This window comes from Rhineura floridana, chromosome 2, assembly GCF_030035675.1.
Source record: "Rhineura floridana isolate rRhiFlo1 chromosome 2, rRhiFlo1.hap2, whole genome shotgun sequence".
Lineage (NCBI taxonomy): Eukaryota > Metazoa > Chordata > Lepidosauria > Squamata > Rhineuridae > Rhineura > Rhineura floridana.
In genome coordinates, this window is record NC_084481.1 from 92,165,622 (window position 1) to 92,190,228 (window position 24,607).

Here is a 24,607-nt window from a genome sequence, read left to right on the forward strand (position 1 = left end):
GCAGCCGAGAGGGGAAGCCCGGCCCAGGCGGCATTGTTGTCTCAGCCGGTTAATCAGATCCTACGAGCCGCTGTGGAAATATCGGGCCTCCTGCCGAACAATAGGGCCCCAGGAGGTGGTGGTTAAACTTCAACCAGCTTAACTCCCCCCTCCCTCCCCGTCGAAACCCAGGGAGCCGGGCACGCGAGCGAGCCAGGGACGCCCCAAGGCAAACATACACGGGGAGGAGGAAGCCAAGGCATTAAGGGATCTGCGGAGGAGGCAGCCTCGGTTCACTGAGAAACCGGGTGCCCCCCCCCAACTCTCTGTCCTCCATCTTTTATTATAACCGCAGCCAGGGATTTTGATATGGAGTAGTTGGGGGGCTTTAACTACCCTAGCCAGAGCGGGGCGCCGTTTGTGGCTCCCTGGGACGGTGGTGGGGAATGGCGTCTGCAGCCGACCCCGTGCCTGTTTATTCGGCGGCCCCACTGCCCCTGGCCCACGTAGGGGTTACTCCCAAGTAAGCGTGCGTCTCACTGCAGCCTCTTGGCACCTTCCTCAAGCACGTGGAGTTGGGACTGGGGGCCAGGCCGTGAGGGGGGCGGGAGAAAGGGCGGCTCTGTTTGCGGTGGCGCACGCCTCCCCCCGATGACAGCAGGTGAGCGGGGCGGATGGGTAGGTCAGGCTCCCGCCCCCCTCTCGGTTGGCGGGCCCTGGTAGTGGCAGGCAGGTTCCGCGAGGAGGAGGCGGAGGAGGGAGAGGGAGAGGGAGGGCCGGCCACCGGCTGGGCGCGGTCCTGGCGGTCCCCGATCCCGGATCTCTTCAATTTCTCCTCTCTGTAGCTCACTCGTGCGCCGCGGGCAGAGGCAGAGGCAGCAAGAGCAGCAGCTCCGGCGGCGGTGCTGACCGCTAGAGCGCGGCGGCGATTTAACCGCGGCAGCCAAAACAAACGGGGCCCGCGCTATTTATTGGCGGCGGCCGGAGCGGGCCGGCTCAGAGCGGCCGATCAGCGCACCTGCCCCCCTCGCCGCATGGACGCTGCCGCTGCTCTCTGCCCGGGACTGCCCGGCCGCCGCCGCCGCCGCCGCCGCCGCCTCTGCTATTCCTGCTGCTGAGCGCCCGATCGGCGTCCTCCTCGTCGGAGCCATGAAGGCGGCGCGGCTGCTGCTCCTGCTGAGCGGCTGCGCGCTGCTCCTGCTGGCGCCGGCGGTGCGCGGCTGTGGGCCAGGCCGGGTGGTAGGCAGCCGCCGCCGCCCGCCCAGAAAACTCATCCCGCTTGCCTATAAGCAGTTCAGCCCCAACGTGCCCGAGAAGACGCTGGGCGCCAGCGGCAGGTACGAAGGCAAGATCGCCCGCAACTCGGAGCGCTTCAAGGAGCTCACGCCCAACTACAACCCGGACATCATTTTCAAGGACGAGGAGAACACCGGCGCCGACCGCCTCATGACCCAGGTAGGCACCAGTCCAGTCCGGGGGCCCTGCTGCAGCCAGCCTCGGCATAGCGCTACTCTCTGTCTTTCGGGGTCGCCTTGGTCACCTCCCTCGCTTGCTTGCCCGGGCTGCCTCCTCCACATACGGCACTCCGATTTCCTGGGCTGCACGCTTGAACCCGAGCCCGCATACCCTCTGCAGTGCCCAAACCAGACACGATGGTGCACTCTGCGCTCCCCTGATCTGCTCCGCGCCAAGTGCCCGGCGAGCCCTGTCCTTCCCCTCTACTCTTTCCTTCTCTTGGGCACCTGCTTGTTCCACCTGGGCTCTGGTCACCTGCCTGCTGCTGCTGGTGCCAACCCTTCTATGGCTTCTCGCCGGCTATTCGAGGAAAGTAAAGCGTAGCTAAGTGAGCGATGACCCTGGTGGCTTGGAGAGGTTACCAGGACCCTTGGCATGGTTCCTTAGAAGTCACCTGGGGCCCGTCGCCTTTCGGGTTCCCATCGCTTCTCCTCTCCAGACCCCGAGAGTTAGGCGTGGCTTGTGGGGAAAAGCCCTAATGAAACTTTCGGGGCGATGGTGCATAATCATGCCCAGATCCTGTACTGCTGCTTGGCACCGGCAGCAACAAGAGGACCATAAAAACCAATCTTTTTTAAGCGCTGGAAGGGCGGATGCTTTTATTGGCAACTAGTTCCGCCTGTGCGTGGTCCAGAACCTACAGATGCGCTCTGACAGTTAGGTATCCCAGGATAGGACTGTGAGGGGTTGGCAGGGTGATGATGGAGAGAAGTTGAAATGCTTGCGGATCATTGGCCTGCCACCTTAGGCTTATAGACAGCATGAAAGCCTTTCATTCAAATAGAGAAGCTTCTCTCTCTCTCTTCATTCCCTTCTTCCTGCCTAGACATGAGATCTGGGGCTCCCCAGGCACCAGCACCCATTGGAAGAGGGAGACATCTCTCTGCTTTAACCACAAGAGTTGTAAGGTGGAAGAAAAGGATGGTTGAAGTGCATTAAGAGAAGTAACTTATGATTGTTTTGAACACACACACCCTTGCTGTCTCCCAAAGGGAAAGAGATAGACTCAGGGATCACTCTGGAACACAGGTTTGCAATATATTTCCTATTCTCATGACTGCATCTCACCAAATCTGCAAGGGGGGGTTAGGCTGAAAGGTAATGCAAAGTCGCTCAGTGGAGCGTTTGTGGCTGAGAGGATTTCATACTGGGATCTGCCCACCTAAGCCAAGGTTGGGCTACCTGTAGCCCTCCAGATGTTGAGGGACCACTATACTTCCCATCATCCCTGACCGTTGGCTGATGGGTGTTGGAGTCCAACAGCATCTGGAGATCCATAGGATCCCAATCCCTGATCTAGACCTAGCTCTGTAGCTACTGTTCAATTCTGGTTAGAATAGAAGGTGGTAATGGCAGAGCATCTTCCTGTTAGCAAGAGCAACCTGGGACAGTGCTTCTGATGCCTACCTCTGCGGGTTGAACATGTGCAGCCTTATAAGGGGACAAGGGTGGGCATGTGTTCCCCTGCCAGCTGTTTGCCTTCCTCATCACTGCAGGACCTATTTTCCTAGCATACTCCCTCTTGGAGACTATTTTGGCCTCCAGTGCCCCTTGAATATATTACCCCCCCCCCAAAAAAAATCCTGCCATGGAAGTGTTGGATTTACCAAGAGGTTTATTCTGTTTTGGCTCATTCTCCCCAAAGGGGATCTTGCAGCTGTTCTATAGTAAGTGGACTGATTATTCTAGCCCTGCAGTGCAATCCTATTTGTGTGTGTGTATTTGCCCCAAAGCAAGTTTTACTGTGTTTAATGGGGCTCACTCCCCAGAGAGTGTATAAAGTGTGTGAAGTGCACCTTAATGTGGAAAACTATGCACACTTACTTAGAAGTAAGTTCCACTCAGTTCAGTAGGGCTTACTCCAGTGTATGCATGCATAGGATTGCACCCAATGTGTGGTAGGAAGCAAAGCAATACCCCAGTACTGGCACTTGGGCAAGAAGTTTAGCGTGGATGGGGTGCTTTATGGGTACATTCGTTCTCAGAAACTGTATTTCAGGACAGAGAAGGATACATTCTGGATGGTTTTTGACCTGACAGGAATGCCATACATTGAAGATGACCTTGCTACCTGGCTAAAGTAATATTATATTTTGTAAAAATCATAGAACTGTCTATCAGGGTATGATCTAATCCAGTCTGCTCTGCAACAGGTGGAAGCCACCATGTCCCAGGTAGAAATAACTTTTTTTCTTTTTAAAAAGGTTTAGCGCAATCTTGAGTGGCCACTTTAAAAAGAAAGAAAGAAACTAGCTTGTTAGAAGACAGATTGCCAAGTTGGATGGTAGTGTGTAATTTCTTAGGTTCTTCAGATGCTACTACCCTACAAGTGTGATCTAAATTGAGAAAGCCAAAGCGCATACTCAGGATCTCTTAAAAGTTGTAGTACAACTTCATAAGACCTCAGCATCCGCTTTCAGTCTGAAGGCCGGGTATAAATATTTAAATAAGTAAACAAACAAACAAACAAACAAACACAAGAAATGCCTTGCTGGCTCAGACCAAAGTCCATCTCCTCCAGTGTCCTTTGCAAGAATCCTTGCGGTCAGCAGGTGCTGGATAGTCCACCAGAAACTGGTGCAGCGGCACCAGCAGGGGCAGGACTTTGGGGCAAAAGTCCAGGGTCCCACTCAGCAGAATAAGCAGGAGGGTCTGCAAACCTGTCAGGGCTGACTTACCATATTTTAAGAGAAGCAATGCTCATTACACTCTAAAGAGGGGACGGGCTGTAAGACTACTTAATCTGATTGCTTAACTGCACCATTGCCCTGGTTATTTGTGGTCTAACTTCTGCCCACTCCTGGCTTAGATGAAAACATCAAAGCTGTTGGTTGCTGCTAGCTCTCATAGCCGCCAAAAGCCAAAAGATGGAACCATCATTTTGAGAGGCTGTCTATTTCTGACTATCAGATGCTGGAGATTAGCAATTGGCACTGGGTCCTGTCCTCATGCTCTGCTTGTGCCATGCCATAAACGCCTGTAAGACAAAGAGTAAGTGTCCATAGGAACACAGGAAGCTGCCTTATACTGAGTCATCTAGCTCAGTATTGACTACACTGACTGGTAGCAGCTTTCTAGGTTTTCAGACAGGGACATTCCCAGCCCTACCTGGAAATGCCAGGGACTGAACCTGGGGCCTGCTGCATGCAAAGCAGATACTTCACCACTGAGCTATAGCCCCATAAAACATGCCCAGCAAGCTCAGCATGTCACATGCCGCTAGAGCAGAAGCCAAAACCTCACTCTTGGAATCCCCAGCCAATTTCCGGCCATGGAAAGGGAAAAGTGCTTCCCAAGCCAAAGGTGGAGATCCATTTCAATCCTTAGGACCTAACGTGAAACATGTTTACTTGGAAGTAAGTTCCGCTGAGTTCAATGGCAAGTGCCTGTAGAGCTCATAGGCAAGTGATACCTGTTCAGAAATATCAAGCCCTTCCTTCCCCAAAGGTTCCCTGGCAAGTTCACACCAGGGTACTCTGATGTCTCCTCTCCACTCAGTAGTATAGTCGCAAATCCAGAAGTGCAGGATCCCTCCATGACAGTCATGCCACGCCCTCTCACAGCCACACCCCCTCACTTGCTTGCTTGCTGTCTGTCATCATCTCCACGCTCCTCAATCCTCCCCCACAACAACAGACATCCCTAGGAGCCATCAGCATGACAGGGGAGTGTGTTAGAGTGTGTTAGCAACTGAGAAGAGTCTTCTCAGTGGCTCACTCACCTCCTTTCACTCTGATTGGCTCCAATCAACAAGAAAGGACAAAGAAGCATGTTAGAAGGTTCTTTCCAGTGGCTAACACCCTCTCCTTTCACGCTGATTGACTCGTAGGACACTGGAGACATTGGGACCCTGCTCCTCAAAAAATAAGGGGTCTAAGACCCCCCAAGACCCTGGATGACTACACCCGTCTCCACTCATAAGTCCTAAGGTGAAAGAGTCTATCACTGCGTGCTTACTCAAGATAGCAGAACGTGGAGCACAATTCTGAGTGTGCTTATTCAGATGGAAGCCTTGCTGAGATTGGAACAATATATTGCACAATGAATGTGGGCTTTCCAATCCTGTGTTTGCCATGTCATGCTAATGCAGGAGGAAGAAGAATTTTCAGGAAAGAATCAGTAGGCAGGTGTTCAGTCTTCCTCCAGTTGCCCCCCTCCCATTTGCCCTCCAGCCAAAATCTGGAAGGAATTGATGTGAGGGAAGGAGCTGTGTGTGTGGAGAACTGGTAGGCTGTGGGAGAGTCCAATACCCTCCCTGCTGCCCACTGATTCTCCCTTGAAATAGCCCCTTCCATGGAAAGGTTTCCATGGGCAAGTGGTTCTAGAGGGTCAGAGTCACCACTGAGAAGGCCTTGCTCAGTGCTCCACTCTTCCACCAACCTAAAAACACCTGCCAACCACACATATTCTGCTAGGCTGGTACAGGCTTCCCTTACCTATGCATGACCCTGGTTTTATAGGTAAACCTCAGCTCCTTAAATTGGACCTGGCAGCTGACAGGCAGCTTGATGCAACACTGAGTGTGCTATTTTAACAGGATCTGCTGAGTCATTTCATTCCATTTAATCCTATTGCGCTACAGCCTCATGTCTGAGCAGGGTAGTTGACACAGCTGATCACGGAAAGCAAGGTTAATGCCAATAGAAATAGCACAGCAGAGGGACATAGGAAGTGTCTTATACCAAGCCAGACCATAGATCCATCTAGCTAAGTACTGGCATCACTGATTGGCAGCTGCTGTCCAGGATGTCAGGCAGAGGGCTCTTCCAGTCCTACTTGGAGATGCCAGGGACTGAACCTTCTGTGTGCCAAGCAGATGCTCAGCCATTGAACTATGGCTCTTCTCCAGAGCATGGTGCATGCAGAAGAGCATTATTGTATGGGCAAGGAGCTGCCTTATCCATATTTTGTATCACTAACATTTTACTTCCCCATCTCCTGACCCAAATCTACATATATCACCAATGCATTGAAAAGTGAGGGCTAAATGTTGCTTCATTCTGGGACTGTAATCTGCTGTTTCTGTTTGTGCTATAAAGCTGTTCCCCAGAGGCATGAAGCAGTGAGAAACGTGTTGAGGAATAACTTGTGGGACCATCATTGGAAGAAGGTCAACATGGCTGCTGGGAGATCTGATTAGCTCATTCGGGGAAGCCCCACATTATGTGGGTGTGTGTGGATAAGAGGGACTGGGGGTGGGGGAAATCTGCCTTCTGTCCCTAGCATGGAGAATGCTTTCACCTCAGACACTAAAAATGGCCTTGTACTGTTTGTGGGCATGTGCAATTTATTCATTTTAGCCAAATGGAAGTTTTATATTACAAAAGTGGGAAATGCAACCCCCCTCAAAAAAATAATTTAAAGCAGGGATGGGGAATTTGTGCTCCTCCTGATTTCATTGGACTCCCAATTTCATCAGCCCCCAGCCAACATGACCAATGGTCAGGGATTATGGGAATTGTAGTTCAGCAACATGTGGAGGGCCACACCTTTGAGAATGGTTTGAAATAAGCAAGTCTGAGATAATTGCCATGCAACAAGATTAACGGTTTAAGATGTGGTGGAGGAGAATACAGTAAGACTCCTGGTTTCCTTCTCTGCGCTGTGTGAAGAGTGGCACTTCCTAGGTAGTGTCAGCTTCAGGAAGGGAACAGGGCCCCCATTTGTGTGCATGTGCGTGAGAGAGAGAGAGAGACTGACGTGCAAAAGAAAAAAAAACTGAGGAGTATCTGTTCTGGTTACTTCCTTACTTATTTACTTCATCATAAAGATTTTTCCCCCTGCTCTTCAGTTAAATTCTCAGGCTGGTTTACAAAGATTATCAAGATACAATAAAAGACCTGCTAAAAAGCAGACAAATCAAATAAGTACCTTGCAATAACTGTAGCAATGTTATTGTGACAGGGTTGGCAGCACCTTTGGGCGGGAGACAGGAAGAGCTAAGCCCATTGAATGTTTTAGAGCTGCCCTTAGTGTACAGAACCAGTGAGATGTGGGTGCTCCTGTGTAAAGATCCCAGTGATCCGAAAGTCAGGAGAAGGGGTGGGGGTTGCTCCTTCATCTTCACTAAATGGCACTGTTACCAGGACCTGCAGGTTCTTGTCTGACACCATCATGCTGAATGGTGCTTACCTCCCCCTCCCCACTGCTGTCTCATGCCTCAGTTTCCCTTTTCTCCCTGCAGGCCAGGGTTGCTGGGAGGGTGTTTGAGCAAGGTGAGTGCTGAGCATTGTGAAGATGTTGACACAAGCATGACTGAGATGCTTACACAAGGGACGATTCCCTCTTGTAAATTCCTTCCACAAGTCTTGCCCATTGGAGCAGGAAACTGGGATGGTGAGAGTGGGGGGGGATGGGTGCTGTGTGACGGAAAGTTGTGTAGGGCTCTTTTGGTATCACCGGGGAAATGCCTGTGGGCTCCAGGAATGCAGATAAGGAGCTCTGCACCCTTCTTAGCCGGCCAGCCGGCCGGCCTGCCTCCCACTCAGGGTTATGGTCCAGGTGAATTCATCTCTGAGGTAGGACTGGGAGTCTGCTGAGTCCGTACTCTCACCTGCCCTGGGGCCACTGAGGTCTGTAGCTGGCTTAAGCGCAGAGGGTGAGACCAGGGCCAGCAAAATCAAGCAGAGGCTGCTGGTGAGTGTTGTGCGTGGCAGGCTTTGTCAACCACCCATCTTGAGCAGGAATTGGAGGTGGGTGCATCTGGCTGAAATCATGCAGCGTCCCTGTTAACAGGGCTTGGGATCTATTTGACTCTCAACAAGGACTCCCCACTCAAGAGACTCTGCCAGAAGGATCAGTGGCATATTGTGAGGCAGGGATGGGGAAACCTGCAGCCCTCCAGATGTTGTTGGATTCCATCTGCCATCAGTCCCAGCTAGCATGGCCAGCGGTCAAGGAAGGTGGGAGTTGTTATAATGAATGTATCAATCAGCTGCTTGAATGAGTGATTGTCTATTCTGCATTACAACTGAAACCCTCAAAGCAACACATGAAAAGAGCAACAGTTCCTTTACATTGGTTCAGTGCCTAGCATTTCTGGCTAGTTCCCGTGGGTCTGTGCAATGGGGCCACAACCCTTTGAAAGCAGAGAGGGGTGTTAACATCATGCCATTGGAATAATGGTCTTGGCTATCCTTTCTCCTCCGGTTCCTTCAGGGTTTGGGGTGTGCAAAAGGGATGCATGATGGTATCAGGGCGATTATACGCAATACTGCTTCCAATACTTTCAATAGTTTTGGGACAGACATGCTGCTTCATTTCTAATTAGTAGATGTTCCCACATAGCTTCCTGCTGAAATCCTCTAGCTTTTTATACCGCAAACGTTCCATTTGACCTTTTGTCCCACTTTAGTTATGTAATAGTGCAGGAGTGCCCCTCCTGACAGCAATAATGCAATATTACTGGGAAAGCATCACAGAACAGTGAATGAAGTAGTTGCTAGTGGGGTGTCTGTTTACAACAGCAAAAAGGCAACCTGATATTATCTGGACTCTTGCAGTTGCTCCCACCTTCTCCCCAGAGCAGACATGCGGGCATGCTGGAAACAATGCTTCTAGGGCGTGATGGGAGTTCAAAGGATGGCACCTGAGCAGGAGGGGTGCTCTGGTTCAGCCCCTCCTTTCCTGTCCCTTCCTCCCTCCCTCCCTCCCTCCCACTGGTGCTTTACTGCTCTTGACTTGAGTTTCATGAAGTCCAAGGGTCTGCATATCCCTGGGCAACAGGATCCCGCCCACCTGCCCTTATCACTCCATCTTTCTCAAGAATTTCAGTCTCTGTTTGCTTGTGGTGCCTGAGCTCAGAGGTAGAGATAAGGCCCAGGCATGGTTGCTTCACCTCTTCTCCACCAACAAGCCTTGATGGCTTCCTTTTCCTTGCCCCCAGAACCAAGGCCCACCAGCACCCCTCCCCGTGTTCTGCAGGGAGCCTAAGACAGGCCAGTCCCAGATTAACATCATTTGGGCTCCTCCAGATTGGTGTTGGTGTTATTATTTTAGTAGGTGTATTCTGCAACATGTCATTGATGCAATAATAGTGCATTTACAGCAGATTTATACTGGATTCTCCACACATCATTCTGCTTCATTCACTGTTCTGTGATGCTCCCCCAGTTATATCGCAGTATTGCTGTCAGGAGGGGCACTCCTGCACTATTACATGACAAAAATGGGACAAAAGATCAAATGGAATGTTTGTGGTATAAAAAGCTAGAGGATGTCAGCAGGAAGCTATGTGGGAGCATCTACCAATGAGAAATGAAGCAGTATGTCTGTCCCAAAACCTTATTGAAGGTGTTGGAAGCAGGAGTGCATATAGCTGCCCTGATACCATCATCAGTACAGATAATTGTAAATGTTTCTAAACAGGCTGCTGCTAGACTTTGCTGCCCCCCTCCCCAAATGTGATGAGGGAAAGAGTTCTAGTCCTAGGGTTCAGATCACTCCATCTGTGCTCAGCTCAAGACAGCAACCTCTAGCCCTACCAGGACAATAGATCTTCCTTCCAGGCACCTCAAAGCCACCTGTCCTTCCTAGAGTTTGTTTTCTGGGTTCCCATTATGCCCATTCACTGCCCAATGCTCCTGCAGGATTAATGCCATCCTTTGCTTTCTGGACCAAAAGATGTGGGCATATTAGTGGTGGAGGAACTGGTACCCATCTGTATAGCAGTGGATGCTTTTCTGAGCAGAGCAGGGATGTGCAGGCTGGATGACTCCTTGCCCATTCAAAGTCTGCTGACAGAGTCTTAGATAACATCCCCTCCAAGAATTTGAGCAGTAGAACCTACCAGCCCTGTCCACATATTATTGCTGGTTATATTTAACTTCTATTTAGCACAGGCACTGTATAAAACAGAAACAATGTAAACAGTGCCCTTGCTTGCCATTTGCATTTTCTTTTTCCCATCATTAAGGCTCATTTGTTAATTTAAAAAAATCCCTCCAAGGAGCTCATGGTACTCACTCCCCCTCTCCATTTTATCCTCACAATCACCCTGTGAGATAGGTTAGGCTGAGACATTGTGACTGGCCCACTGTCATTCAGTGAGCTTGATGGCTCAATGAGGATTTGAATTTCTGATCTTTTATGCTCTGTACTACATAAATATAGATCAGGGATGGTTTAACTGTGGCCCTCTAGGTGTTGTTGGACTATAACTCCATTATCCCTGACCACTGAACCACACCAGATGGGGCTGATGGGAGTTGGAGTCCAACATCTGGAGGGTCAGAGGTTAGCCATCCCTGATATAGATGGTAGAATATAGGTTTGCAGTTTACATTTAGACAATATGTGGATGAAGAGACAGACCGGGTATTGCCAAATGATTAGTGAGGGTAGTGGGAGGGGGCAATAGAGTTTCAGGTAAGAAGGGGCTAGGAGTGATTCAAGGAAAGTTCTCATAATCCAGACAACCATCTTAGTGCTGATGCCCCATGGAATGTGGATGTTGTTCATTTGTATGAAGCCATCTGTGTAAATAAATGGTGCTTTATGCAGTATTCTCTAGCCTTGGTTCCCAGATGTTGTTGGCCTTAGCTCAGTGGTACGGCATCTCCTTCGCATGCAGAAGGTCTCATGTTCAATCCTTTGCATGTCCAGTGTAGAAAATACTGAGCTAGATGGATAAAAGGATATAAGGCAGGTCATATGTTCCTCTAATGCTCATATGCCCAACCAATTTAGCCAGTGGTCAGGGATGATGGGAACTGTAGTCAATCAACATCTGGGCACCCAAGGTTAACGCACACTGCTTATAGAATTACACAGGGAGAGGGGACAGACGATGCAGTAGTAGGCAAAGCTAGACTTACTCAGAGTAGACCCATTGCAATTAATTAACATGGCTCACTCCACTTCATTAATTTCAGTGGGTCTACTTTGAGTAGGACTTAGTTGAATGCAAGCCTTAGAGTTTGTTATAAGTCAGGTGTAGGGAACCTTTGGCCCTCTAGATCAGTACTGTTCTTCAACCTTGGGCTTCCAGATGTTGATGGAAATAACTCCCACCATCCCTGAACATTGACCATGCTGTCTGGAGATGATGGGAGTTGTAGTCCAACAACATCTGGGGACCTAAGGTTGAAGAACAGCACTCTAGATGTTGCTGAACTACAACTCCCATCATCCCTGGCCCTTGGCCATACTTGCTAGGGGTGATGGGCATCGTAGTTCAGGAACATCTGGTGGGCCAAAGGTTCCTCACTTCTGTTATAAGTGTTTGTTTCTTCAGTTTACACAGCTTTATAATACAGGATTCCTTGACTTCCAAACCAAATCAGAGAAGTAAGCTAGACTGAGACACAGCGGCTTGCCACAGGCCCATTCAATTCTTAATTTTCATTTTCAGCCACGCAGGAGTGAAATGGCCATCAGTCCTCTGTGATCCACTTCCCCCCAGATATAGCTCTCATCCCCACTTTTCACCATGGGCAACTTCTTCCCAGCATCACCAACTGCACACTCTGGAATGGGGCTCCCGTTCCAAGGGTTTGAGAGGGAATCCTGAAGAATCTTCCTGACTGAATATATGTGGGCATAATGGGGGTTGTAGTTGGGGGGTGGGGCTTTGCTTCATTTTCTCTTGTCACTGAGGAATGTGACTCAATAATGAAGACAAGGAATGAGGACACCCCCACCACCTCTGGGATATGCTCACCTTGTACCTCTCTGTGGGCACTTCCAGATAACCTATTAATTGAGCATTCATTCTGATTTGTTTGCAGGGAGGTTAGATGAAGTTGCATCAAAGCAAGTGTTGTCCCACACTTTCCAGTGCATTTCCCCATCACTTTCATTATCATAAATAGTCCAATTTTGGAGGAAAGCAACCTGAATTTGTGCAATAATTGTGCAATGTGGATTTGCAAGTACATGGTTGAATTGCACCTGATAATAGCAACAGCCAGGAGGTGCTCTGTATTTTTATTTGAACTTTATGATTATTCTCTTGGATGGTGAAGGGCAGAAATGTTAATTTGTTTCCTCAAAGATCTGGCAGTATATTTGAAAATAAAATCACCACTTTTTACTAATCCACATTCAGGTCCTGCCCTGATAAGCCTGGGGGAATTGACTAAGCATGGAGGCTTCCATAGCTATCACAGTTTGATCCTCTCTTCTTTAGCTTCCTCCCCAACTTCCAAAACACCTGAAATGGCACTTTGGTCCAGCAGTCCTAGCAAAGGCAGCGTCGATTGTGGGGGATTCATTCTGAGTGTGTCTGTCTGTTCCTATATTTGGGTTGTCTGGGGGTGTTTCCTAGACCTGAACCTGGAACCTGCCTGTGGTCAAGGATTTAAAGGCTCTCCCATGTGCCCATTGGCTTCCCTGTTACAGCTCTACACTGACACCTTCTGGCTCCAGCTGGAACTAGCCAAGATGTGGATCAGTTCTGAACTAATTCCTAAGGCAGAAGAAATCTGTTCCTTGAGATTCTCTGTGTAATTATCACATGAGCAAACTCATTGATCTGAGAAAATGATATAATGAAAGAGTACGAATGTGGGATGAATATATGTATTCCCTTTGCAGCTGACTGTGAGGTGAGTGAAACTCCCATCTGAGAGATGGGGGAAATGGTTACAAGGGCTGCAGGAAGACCATATTAAGATAAGGTATCTTGATGTAAGGAACAGCCTGTAGATGTGTGTTTGTACTGTGCTAGTAACAGACCCTGGAAAAGTTATTTTTTTGAACTACAACTCCCATCAGCCCCAGCCAGCATGGCCACTGGATTGGGCTGATGGGAGTTGTAGTTCAAAAAAGCAACATTTCCAAGCTGTGCTAGGGATAGGCATTTTAGCACAGTGTTCTGGGACCCTGACATCCCTAGAGCTAGTCATCCCATCCCTGGTTTGCAGTTATTTTTTATTTTATTTTTTTTAAAAAGCCCTGATTTTAATACAGTACTGTATTTAAAAGAATGCTGTAACCTTTCCAGAGACCTTATGCTAAAAGGTGGGTAAGAAATAAAATAAAATAGATATAGGAGACCTATAAAAGTGGATGCAGCTGACATATCCATGGATCTCATCAGCCTGTGCATTTCTACAGTGACACAAGTTAAGGCAATGGAGTGGTTTGTTACTTGTTACAGGGAACACAGTGAGATGGAGATAGGAACCCAACTACATAGCCCCAAATTCACTTTTCTTAAATCTCTCTCTCTCTCTCTCACACACACACACACACTGTTTGTTGCCTTCTGTATCACCTTATCTCTAAGGCCCAGAACAAACAGTGGTGTGTGTGTGTGGTTGTAGAAACTGGGATAGCCCTTTGTGTGCTGTGCCTGCCCTGCTCTGCTTGGGACAAAGGCCAGGCCTGGTCATGTGACCTTTCCTCTGAATGCCGAGGAGGTTTTACCTCACCCTTGCACTGCTGCATTGCTCTTCACCCCCTTCTCAAGGCTGAGCCAAACGTGACCTAAGGATTGGGAGAGTCAGGCCTTTCAGCCTTGCAGACAGTTGGCCACATTCCAAGGTCACACTTGTACAGAGGGGCCTTGCTGTCTTTTTGCAGTTTGGGATCCTGCTGTATTCTTTCCCTGTCTGATACTCTCTCTCTCTGTCTCTCCCCCCGCCCACCGCCCCAGTGTGGAGCTTCTTTTCTGTGGTGCTGTCCCAGGATTGCAAGGAAAATGTGTGAATATTGCAGATGTGTTTAGTGGTGCTTTTAGGCCATTTTAGACTCTGGACTTAGCTCTCCCCCCCTTTAGATAGCAATGTGTATTACTTCATTTTACTTCAGATGTGGCAAGCCAGAGCTGTTTCGTTGGGAGCCCTGCTTTCCTGCTAGTTCTGCTGAGTGAGGCCCTAGACCACTGCCCCAAAGTCCTGCCCTGACAGCACCAATGCACATATGCCAGACTGATTATCTGGGCCTTCCTGGGTCCACTAGCATGCTGCTGAGAACTGAGGGGGACTGCCACCCACAATGGTCTGTGTAGGTATCCCAGGGTTAATGTAAGTTCTTAGGTCTGTGCAGGACATCAGTCACAAGTGACGTATTTCATAACTCATTTATTTCCAAACCAAATCAGCGAGGTTCATGGATAGGGCATCAAAGGGAAATAGGATACCATAGCAGGGAGCTTAAGATTGTTCAATATGGGTAGAGGTAAAAGAGCATGACGTACACATACAAGAGTGGCTGTATACTATAGCTAGCGTGGATTTTTCACATTCCGCAATGTTAAATTGAAAATACCCCCCATGCCATTCTGTTGCTTCCCATAAGCTCATTTCAAAACAAAACCTTACAAAACATATAGTCCTGAACTCAGAAACGCTTGCTTAACAACCCTCTCAATTTTCATGGCGATACACAAAACAGTCAGAGAGAATAGAGAGTTCAAAGTCTAAAAAGAGAGAAAACCCCCCAGAGCCCTTTTGGTCTTTTTTCTGTCAGAGTTCTCATAATCTGTTGAAATTCATTAAAAATCAGCCATGTTCACAGAGTACCTGTAATCCTATTACTGACCTTGCCCCATACTCTGACCTTCATCTTCTGCAGTTTAAAAGTTAAAAAAATGCCTGGCTGATTTTTAATTAATTTAAGAAATGTTCAGTAAGAACCAACTGTCAGAGTTCTAAAAGCCTCACAACTGCTGGACTTGGCTAATCAGGGGGCCACACCCACACCAGACTTTGACTTCACATGAGACAGTCATAGCTTCCCTCAGAGAATCCTGGGAAGTGTGGTTTGTAAAGGGTGCTGAGAGGAGACTCCTATTCCACTGACAGAGCTCCAGTGGTCAGAGTGGTTTAACAGTCAGCCACTCTGACTGAAGGTCTGTGAGGGGAACTGGGAGTCTCCTAGCAACTCTCAGCACCCTTCACTAACTACACTTCCCAGGATTCTTTGAGAGAAGCCATGACTGTCCAAAGTGAACTAAAGGCCTGGTGTGGATGTGGCCAGGGACAGCTTTGGTTTAATTTTTTTGGGGGGGGGAGTCTACATGTGCCTGCTGTAGAATAAAAAGGTGAGGGAAACGCTGAAAAGCAATGATACTGTTCATAATGTTTTCCTTTTCAAAAGGAAAGGGTTTTCCCCTCTGCCCAGTACCCACCCACCCAATCTCCTCCCCACCCTCTCCCCCTCCCTGCCCCTCCCCTGGGTCGATGTTGGACTACGACCTGGGAGACCAGGATTTGAATCCCCACACAGCCATGAAGCTGAGTGGGTGACCTTGGGCCAGTCACTGCCTCTCAGCCTCAAAGGGAGGCAATGGTAAAACCACCTCTGAATACCATTTACCATGAGAACCCTATTCAAAGGGTCGCCATAAGTTCAGTCAATGTGAAGGCAATCCATTTCCATTTTCAAACATGATTGCACAGAAATAAATCCCATTGAACTCAAAAAGTATGCAAATGATCAAACTAGGGTTGGCAGGCCCAGCCTCCAAGAGGTCTTCTGTATCTTTAAAAGTTGTGCAGGGGGAAGGGAGAATTTTATCTTGTGGTTTTTCCCATTGCAGTGTTGCAAGAAAACCTGTACTTGGCTGAATTTTGTCTTCTCTTAAAATTACAGAATCATTCTCAGGCCCTGAGCCAGGCAACCCTAGATCAAACCCACCCACCCCCTTCGCCCTCCTATCCCCTCCCTCTTGCCCCTCCCCTACCCCTTCCTTTTTCCCTCCCTCCCCATCCCCTTCCAATCCCCTCCTTCCCCTTCCAATCCCCTCCTTCCCCTTCCAATCCCCTCCTTCCCTTTCCAATCCCCTCCTTCCCCTTTCCCCTCCCCTTCCCCTTCCACATGGTTAGTTTTACCTATCTTAAGCATGACTGCACGGAAGTAAATCCCATTGAACCCTATAAGCATGCAAATTATCAAACCTGCCCTCTCCTCCCCCTTCCTTTGCCCCTCTCCAATACGCTCCTTCCCCCTCCCCCTCGGTCAGTTTTTCCTATTCTAACCAAGATTGCATAGGAGTAAATCCCATTGAACTCAATAAGCATGCAAATGATCAGACCTGCTTTCCCCGCCTTCCCTTCTCCTCTCCCTTCCTCCTCCCCCTCTTCCTTCTTCGTCCTCCCTTGCCCACTCCAGCCCTCCCCCCTCTCCCCAGTCAGTTTTACCTATCCTAAGCATGATTGCACAGGAGTAAATCACACTGAACTCAATAAACATGCAAATGATCAAACCTGTCCTTCTCTTCCCCTCCTCCTCCTGCCTACTCCCATCCCAGTCCTCCCCTCTGCCTTTCCTTCCCTCCATCCTCCTCTTCCTCCTCCTCCCCTCTCCATCCCCTGTGGTCAGTTTCATCTATCCTAAGCATGATTGCAGGGGAGTAAATCCCACTGAACTCGATAAGCATGCAAATGATCAATCCATTCTCAGCAGCCTTGCACAGGATCCCATTTCTTACCTCCTGGATTAAAAAGCAGGGAAATTCACTAATAGGCAAAAAACATTGCGGTCTAAGAACGTACCTATAGCCCGCCAATATTTCTATCAAACTTTAAAAGGCAGGGAAATTGGGCAGCTATAGTGAATGCACCAGGGAGCAGGAGACCTGACCTCCTCTCTGAGATATCGTACTGCCCTACAAATTTGTCATAATGCAAACACCCTAATAAGGAGCTTCTGATAATTGGCTTAGAACACTTACCATGTTGTGCTAAAAATATTGATGCCTATCTGCAAAGAGCAAACCTGCAATCTGTGTGCGCACACACCGAAGATTCCTCTAACTATGCCAAAAGTTTGCTTATGCATTTCAATTTATTGAGCATTCATCCTGATTTCTTTGCATAAAGTTTATGTTAAACAAGGTATCAACATTTTGAGTAATAAATGTGCATAGCACCCTTTTCAGTATATCTGCCTTCCTGTCAACCAAAAAAAAAGTGAAGTGTAAAGGAATTAATCTAGTTCACAGTGGCTGGCATAATCTGGTTTCTGTCTTAATCCAGATCAATCCAGCAAGAGTGTAGCTACACTTCAAAAAGCAAAGTGACTTTAGCACCTAGATGTAGACTGAGTTGCTTATTTGGCCGACACAGACATGCAGGCTAGATCAGGGATTAGGAATATGATTTTGGTGGATTCTAATATGAACTGACCTGATCTGCATCTCCATGGCAAATTGCATTTATATAAAATATAAATGCTAATTTTCATGTGGATTAAAAATAAATGCTCACAGAGTAAGATGGAAACAGAATGGAATGGATTTAAGAGCGAACACACGTGAAAGTGGCATGGACTCGAAATAAGATTGATCTGTCCATCTCTAGGCTAGATCAACCATTGTAAGGAATGAAACTTTCTAGTGAAGAATTCTGAGGGAGTCAAAATTGTATTCACTGATCTTCCATTGTTTGTGTGATATATAGTCAGTGTTCTGTGTGGATTATGGGACAATTTTTGTGAATCAGTTGCATCCCAGATGACGAAGAGGTTCTCTTCACTGATTTGCCTTGTCAGCCACCAGAGGATATGGGCTGAGGATAGGAAAAACAACAGGGGTCAATTTTGAGAGACCCTGGCAACTTGACTTGCAGTTGGCACTTGAGGTTGGAAGCTGGGTTGAGCAGGAACAGGTAACAGCTGCCAACCGGGTGACATGTAGTTGGCACAGCACTGCAGAAATGCAGCTTGAGGAAACTTTTTGGATCTTGGGTGTCAGTTAAATCTGGTGAAAACCAGCTTAAGTTCCAATTATTCCTCTAAACTTCAAGTTCTCTGTGAGTAAGGCCTGGTCTATTATATTCTGAGGAAGTCAAAAGAGTCCGGAGGTAACAGAATGGACTATACCCTTTCATACTGCAGATGGAGAAATCACATTTTTTATTCCTCTATGTGTGTCTGTGTGTGTGTGTGTGTGTCGTCCTCCCTCCTGTAGCACAGAGCACATTATTAAATGTGCGTATTTAATAATCATTGGTAGCAGAAAAATAAAATAAGGAGTAGGATGGGCCACAATCTTTTCTCCCTGATGTGCAAGTTTTTGTTTTTCTTTGTTGACATATTGGGGAGCATCCTATAAAGGACAACCTCACCAGAAGTCTGAAGTTGGTACAGTCCATTCTACCACCTCAGGATGCTATCTCTTTCTTGCCCAGAGGGTAAACATTTTGGGCTGTGACTAAGCAACGCCTGGTATAGTGGAGGATCTAATCTAGGCTAGCCATTTACTCATTGCCAAAAAAGAGAAAACACGTCACAAAAAAGATGACACAGATCTGCATAAAATGTGCATATGCCTGATATATAGAAATACAGCATATTTCTCTACTGTGAGGAAGATGGTGACTAGTGTGCCTACTCAGTCTGCTGCCCAGGTGCTAATGGTTGATGGCCAATTGCAAGACCCCCTGCTCTCCTTCCTCATGAGTCTTTATCTTTAAGCTAGATTTTGGACCTGACTGCCCTTCAGATAAAGGACTTATCCCCTGTTCAGCCCTGCAAAGAGAAGAAGTAGAACATGTAGCCACCCTGATCTCATCCAAGATTTGCACTCTCAGGTAATCCTCTCCTTTATGCATGGGTATGCGATGCTGATCTATTCCTATTCTGTTGCTTCTGTCCCCCCTCCCCATCCCCCCCATAGCGCTGCAAGGATCGCCTAAACTCTTTAGCCATCTCGGTAATGAACCAGTGGCCAGGAGTGAAGCTGCGTGTGACTGAGGGCTGGGATGAAGATGGGCACCACTCAGAAGAGTCGCTGCACTATGAAGGCCGTGCTGTTGACATCACCACCTCTGACCGCGACCGCAACAAGTACGGGATGCTGGCACGCTTAGCTGTGGAGGCTGGCTTCGATTGGGTCTACTATGAATCTAAGGCTCACATTCACTGCTCTGTGAAATCTGGTAAGGATCACCTTTGAGACAGGACGGTGGCGCCTCGGCAGGAATAGGGGCAGCGGTAGTAGGAGGGTATCTGTGGCTCAGGAATAAGGGAGACAGGCACAAATGAAGAATAGAAAGGTTTTGGATAATGGAAGGAGGGATGAGTAGGTTGTAAGGTTGAAGGACATTGTTCCTTAGCATGCCACATATATTTGCTCATTTGTGTCTCTGTGGGGTACAGTGTCGTGCTCCACTCTTACTGTATATCTGGGCTGGGGATCCTGTGACCCTCCGGATGTTTTTGGACTCCAAATCCCATCAGCCTCAGCCAGCATGGCCGGTGGTCAGGGATGATGAGAGTTGTAGTCCAGCAACATCTGTAGGGCCAGAGGTTCCTCATCCATGCAGTATATGATTTCCAGGGGTTCTGTCCTCATAGCGGATATGAGCAGGGCAGGTGGTGGAACCTTATCTTAAGAAACTAATTGATTTTGGCACTGGGGAGGAACACAAACTCCCTGTTATTATCCTCGGTAACATCCAGTGTGGTCCATCCAGACACATGAAGGTGAGGGAGAAGGCCATTTTCACTGATTTCCCATGCACCCCCCAAACCTTACCTATGAAGTTTCTGTTCCTTCTGGAACGGCATTGCAGGTGGTGTGGGGAACTGCAGGGACCAGGGGAAATCCGCTAAAATTGCCTCTCTTCCTTCCATTTGTGGAAGAGCAACATTGTATGTAACTAAATATCTTACGTTAGGGTTTAGGTGGTCTTGGTTAGGCCTGGTTCCACCTGCTCTAAAATCTGGCGGCAAAAACTGCAGGAGACATTGCCCTGCAAACCCTATCCTCGTCCAACACTTGGCCAGTATTTCACTTGTGAGTTACATACACTCTCATCCAGAAAAAAATGTGGATTTTGCCCAGCAGTAGGCAGCACTGTGCTTGACCCAGGCCTTAGAATAGTGGGCACAGCAGGGGCCTGAGTTGTCTGTTGGGATTAAGTGTTGCGGGGCGCCCCCTGTTGGCCAGAGTACCACACTTTGACTGTGGCTCTTGTTCCTATCCTTTGACCATTAGCATGACCTGCTGGTGTCCCGGCCCTTTCCAGACCCACAGGGCCTGGCTGATGGGAAGGAGGTGCATTTGCCCAGCCTTGAGCTTACACTGCCTGGCCCAACAGCCGAGTCTCCACCTCTCTGACTACAGCACACCAGGAGGGATCGGCGCTGGAGAAAGACTGGCCCAGCCAGAGTAGAGCACAGCCTTCTTCCCTCTGGCACTAATGTGGACTGTGCCACTTTGTACTCTCCAGGAAGGAGCTGGGCCAGACAAGTGGCCAAGAGACAATGTCAAACACCTTCTGCCCCCCTTGGACTTTGGGTCCCCAAACCTTTGATATCTGCAAAGCCTGCAAGTTAGGCCTAAGGGCAGTGGATATATAAAAACATATGTTAATGACCAAATGGTTGAACTGGGTACTGTGGCCTGCCACCTCCAAGCTGGGCCACCTTGGACTGGGGATCTCTCTAGACTGTGCATTTAACCTACTTCCTCTGAGCTCCACTTGGAGGAGTGGAAGAAAGCTTTTCATTTGTCTCATTGACGCTGTACACATTGCTGGGATGCTGCGCCTGCTTCTGGGTGGCCACGCTTCCAAAATAATGTTGAAACATCAGAAAGTGCCAAAGGCTGGGAAATTATCTTGGTAGTGAATGACTTTGGAGGAGCAGCACAATCTTGCAGGGAAAGGACTGGATGCTGAAAGGTTGACAACAGCTGTGGATGAGATTTGGGGTGGGGGGAGAGTGGTGGAGAGGGAGAAGGGTATGCAAGAGCCAACACTGGAGAGTTTAGTCTGGGCATAGGTTTTCCTATGGATAGGGACCATCCGTTGAACACAGGCTACTCTGTGAGGGGGCATTACTCCAGTGTTTCAGGCTGAAGGAAAGTGGACAGGGCAATTGTATAGTACTGGAGTGGCTAACCTGTGGCTCTCCAGATGTTGCTGGACTCCAGCTCCCATCAGCCCCAGCCAGCAGGGCCATTGGCAAGGGATGATGGGAGTTGCAATTTAATAACATCTAGAGCAGCCTTGTCCAACCTTTGGGCCACAGATGTTGCTGGACTACAATTCCCATAATTCCTGACCATTGGCCATGCTGGCTGGGGCTGATGGGAGTTGCAGTCTAGCAACATCTGGGAACCCAAAGGTTGGACAAGGTTGATCTAGAGGGCCACAGGTTGGTCACCGTCTGATACAGTGAAACAGACTCAATACAGAAGGAGTGTTTTGGCTTGTGAAAGATGTGGTGGGGTGGTTTCTTGGAGGACTTTTAAGTGTCTGGAAATGATGTGTATTCTGGGCAGCTGGCCTGTCATAAGCACCTTATTAAATGGCCTTTATTTTTGTACCAACTGTGTGGCCTGGTCTGTGTCTCTCTTCTCCCCCGCCCCCAATCTTTTCACCCACTTGGCTTCTGTTAAGTCCTCCCCCCCTTTTTTTTTTAATGGATCAGAATTGAAGAATTGAACTTGCCTTTTTCCTGGAGAGTTGGGTTAAAACTAAAATTAACAGTAACTACCACTACAGTCCCTCCAGTTTCCATGCTAGCTTGGCCATGACCACTGAACACGATCCCATAGCAGAAAGGTCTTCTAGAACTAGGCTCAGGGTGTTTCCACATCTGAGGCTTAAACTGACTTTCTTTAAAATTAGCGTAAATCCTACCTATGTGCATTTAATTTCTCTTCCATGGAAGAATGCACATTAATTGGGCATTCACACAGTGTCCCCCGTGAAATGGACCTTGGACCTGAAAGGTATCTCTTGGGAAGATATTATTTAATTATATTGCTATGGATCTTCATTGCTTGGACTTGGTACAACAATGGTACAGTCATGCTCAGGTGATCAAGAGTGCTCTCTTAATTGTAGTATCCAATTTACCAAGTCACAGGAACAGAGGAAGCTGCCTTAGGCCAAGTCAGACCATTGGTACATCTAGCTCAGTATTGTCACGTGCTCTGTCACTGAGCTACGAACCTTGCCAAATGATGAAGATACATCATTTATGGATCTTCATTGTTTGGACTGTCGTATGGATGGTACAGTCAAGGGAGCCCCCTTGGTCCCTTGACCGTGACTGTGCCATCCGTGAACCAAGAGTGAACAATGAAGACATGCGGAAGCATGACTGTGGGATGGCATCTGCTAAACTTTGCATCTTTAAGGGTCTTCTCCCCTGCTCCCCCACATGCTGATAATACTTAGCATTTGTACACAGGCATTTAAACTGTTTTCAAATATTTTAGCCGAGTAATCCTCACAATTTCATGTCAGGTAGGCCAGTTTTATAATTTACGTGTTCATTTACATGGGAGAGAGGTGGGAGTGTGAGAGACAGAATGATGCCACATGCCGGCATCTCTCCACATCTAGCTTAATTGAACTGAAATGGGCCAAGAACATCAGCAGCTGTTGCACAATATTGAAGGTGACCTAATAACTATCTCCATTGCACACCAGATCCAAAGGTGAGCATGGGGCTGTGCTGGCTGTGCCTTATGGAAAGAGACCATCCTTGCAAATAGTGAACCAAGAAAGGAATGGCCTTCCTGTCCCTTCTCTACAAGGATGTGGGTGGCTGTTTATGCATTTTAGAATCATTTCTAAAGGCCCAGTGGGAAGTGGAGGAGGAGAAAAGAGTCTGGTGTCTTTGTTAAGTCTGAAGAAACTATCAGAGGTGCTTTCAAATAAAAAGGTGTACTCTCAGGTGCCTTGGGTATGCCCCCCTTTCATCCTAGGGATCTGAAGCCCTAGCTGAAGGGCAGTCAATGCTAGATAAATTGAGCAAACCATGGCACAATACACTTTGCTTTGCCTTGCCATCATCATCCCCCCTCCTGTAGCACAGAGGTGGGGAACCTTTGGCCCTCCAGATGCTGCTGAATTATTTCCCATCAACCCCAGCCAGCATGGCCAATAATCAAGGCTGATGAGAGTTGTAGTCTAATAACATATGGAGAGCCAAATGTTCCCCACCCCTGCCATAGCAGAACAGGAGCCACGTTAGTTTGCAGTAGCAAGCCATGCAGAGGGATTTTTATATTTAGCATTCGTGTTGTGCTTTTTTTGAGTGTTTCAAAGCATGTCACCTGCATTCTCTCAGTAATCTTTACAAGAGCTCTCTGTAAGGTAAGCTAGCATCAAATGGGAAGTGGGTAGAGAAGCTGGGAGACAGAACCTTACCTAAGCCCACCTGGGGAGTTTATGGCTGAGAAGGGTCCTGCTTGCAGGCTTCCCATAGGCATCTGTTTGGCCCCTGTGAGAACAGGATGTTGGACTAAATAGGCCACTGGACTTGCACAGCAGGGCTTTTGCATTCTTGTGAGACTTGAACCAATGTCTTTTAGCCATTATGTATGCAATACCAGCTTTCTGATTGGTTTGCTGGGCTGTGTGAGCTTCAGAATCAGCAGCCTTCTTTGAGAGATGTGGGAGTTTCTTCTTACTGTGGCCCTTGCTTCTCAGACTAATACACCTTTAAGCAGATCTATTCTGCTGTTCTTAATCAGCTGTTGAGCCCCACTTTGGATGTTTCCCAGTATTAGAGAGTGATGAGCGGGTGGCTTTTCCTATCTTTTCACTCAAGGCTGACAGCCAAAGAAGGGACTCTTGCTTTGCACTTTATCTCCCACTTCTTCAAGTTCCACATACAGATCTTAACCAAATAAGCATTAGGTCTGCCCAAAGGAGGTAGGCTTAGGCAGAGTTATTCCTGGGCAGATACTCCATCCATAAAAGTAGAGTTGGCTTTGCCAAACTTCTAAAGTAGTCTTTGTTATTTTTTATGTATTAAATTTTGTTGTGTTAAAGTTCAGTGATTTAGGGCTTATCTGCACCACATATTTAAGTTGACAGTCTTTCTGTCTACCCAGGAACCTATAATAGGGAGCAGGGATATAGTTGTTCAAGGTCTCAGGGTCTTAGACCCCTTACCTTTTTGGGGAGCCAGGTCCCAACAAAATCCCTATGGGTCCAACATCCTATGAACCAATCAGTGTGTGTTAGTGACTGAGAAGAGTCTTCTAATTTGCTTTCTTGTCATTCCCTGTTGATTGAAGCCAATCTGAGTGAAAGGAGTTCCTATTAGTTCCTACTTCAAAGAGCCAAGCTGAGGAGAGTGAGAATTCTGTAGCTGCAGAAGAAGAGACAGTGAATCCTGATGATAGGATCCCATCTAAATCATCAAACAGTTTGGTAGCAGCAGGTGATAAACATGTAGACACTGGACTCAGTAATTC

At 48.0% G+C, this 24,607-nt stretch overlaps 1 protein-coding gene across 1 annotated transcript in view; it reads left to right on the forward strand.

Annotated features, from left to right (window-relative positions):
• Nucleotides 1–554: 554 nt before the first annotated feature.
• The window catches only part of IHH (Indian hedgehog signaling molecule), a 29,256-nt gene continuing 5,203 nt past the window's right edge, over nt 555–24,607 (forward strand). The window contains exons 1-2 of the mRNA XM_061609335.1: nt 555–1,434; nt 19,058–19,319. Of these exons, the coding sequence (XP_061465319.1) occupies nt 1,129–1,434; nt 19,058–19,319 (568 nt within the window). The 5' untranslated portion in view covers nt 555–1,128. The remainder of the gene's footprint in view (nt 1,435–19,057; nt 19,320–24,607) is intronic.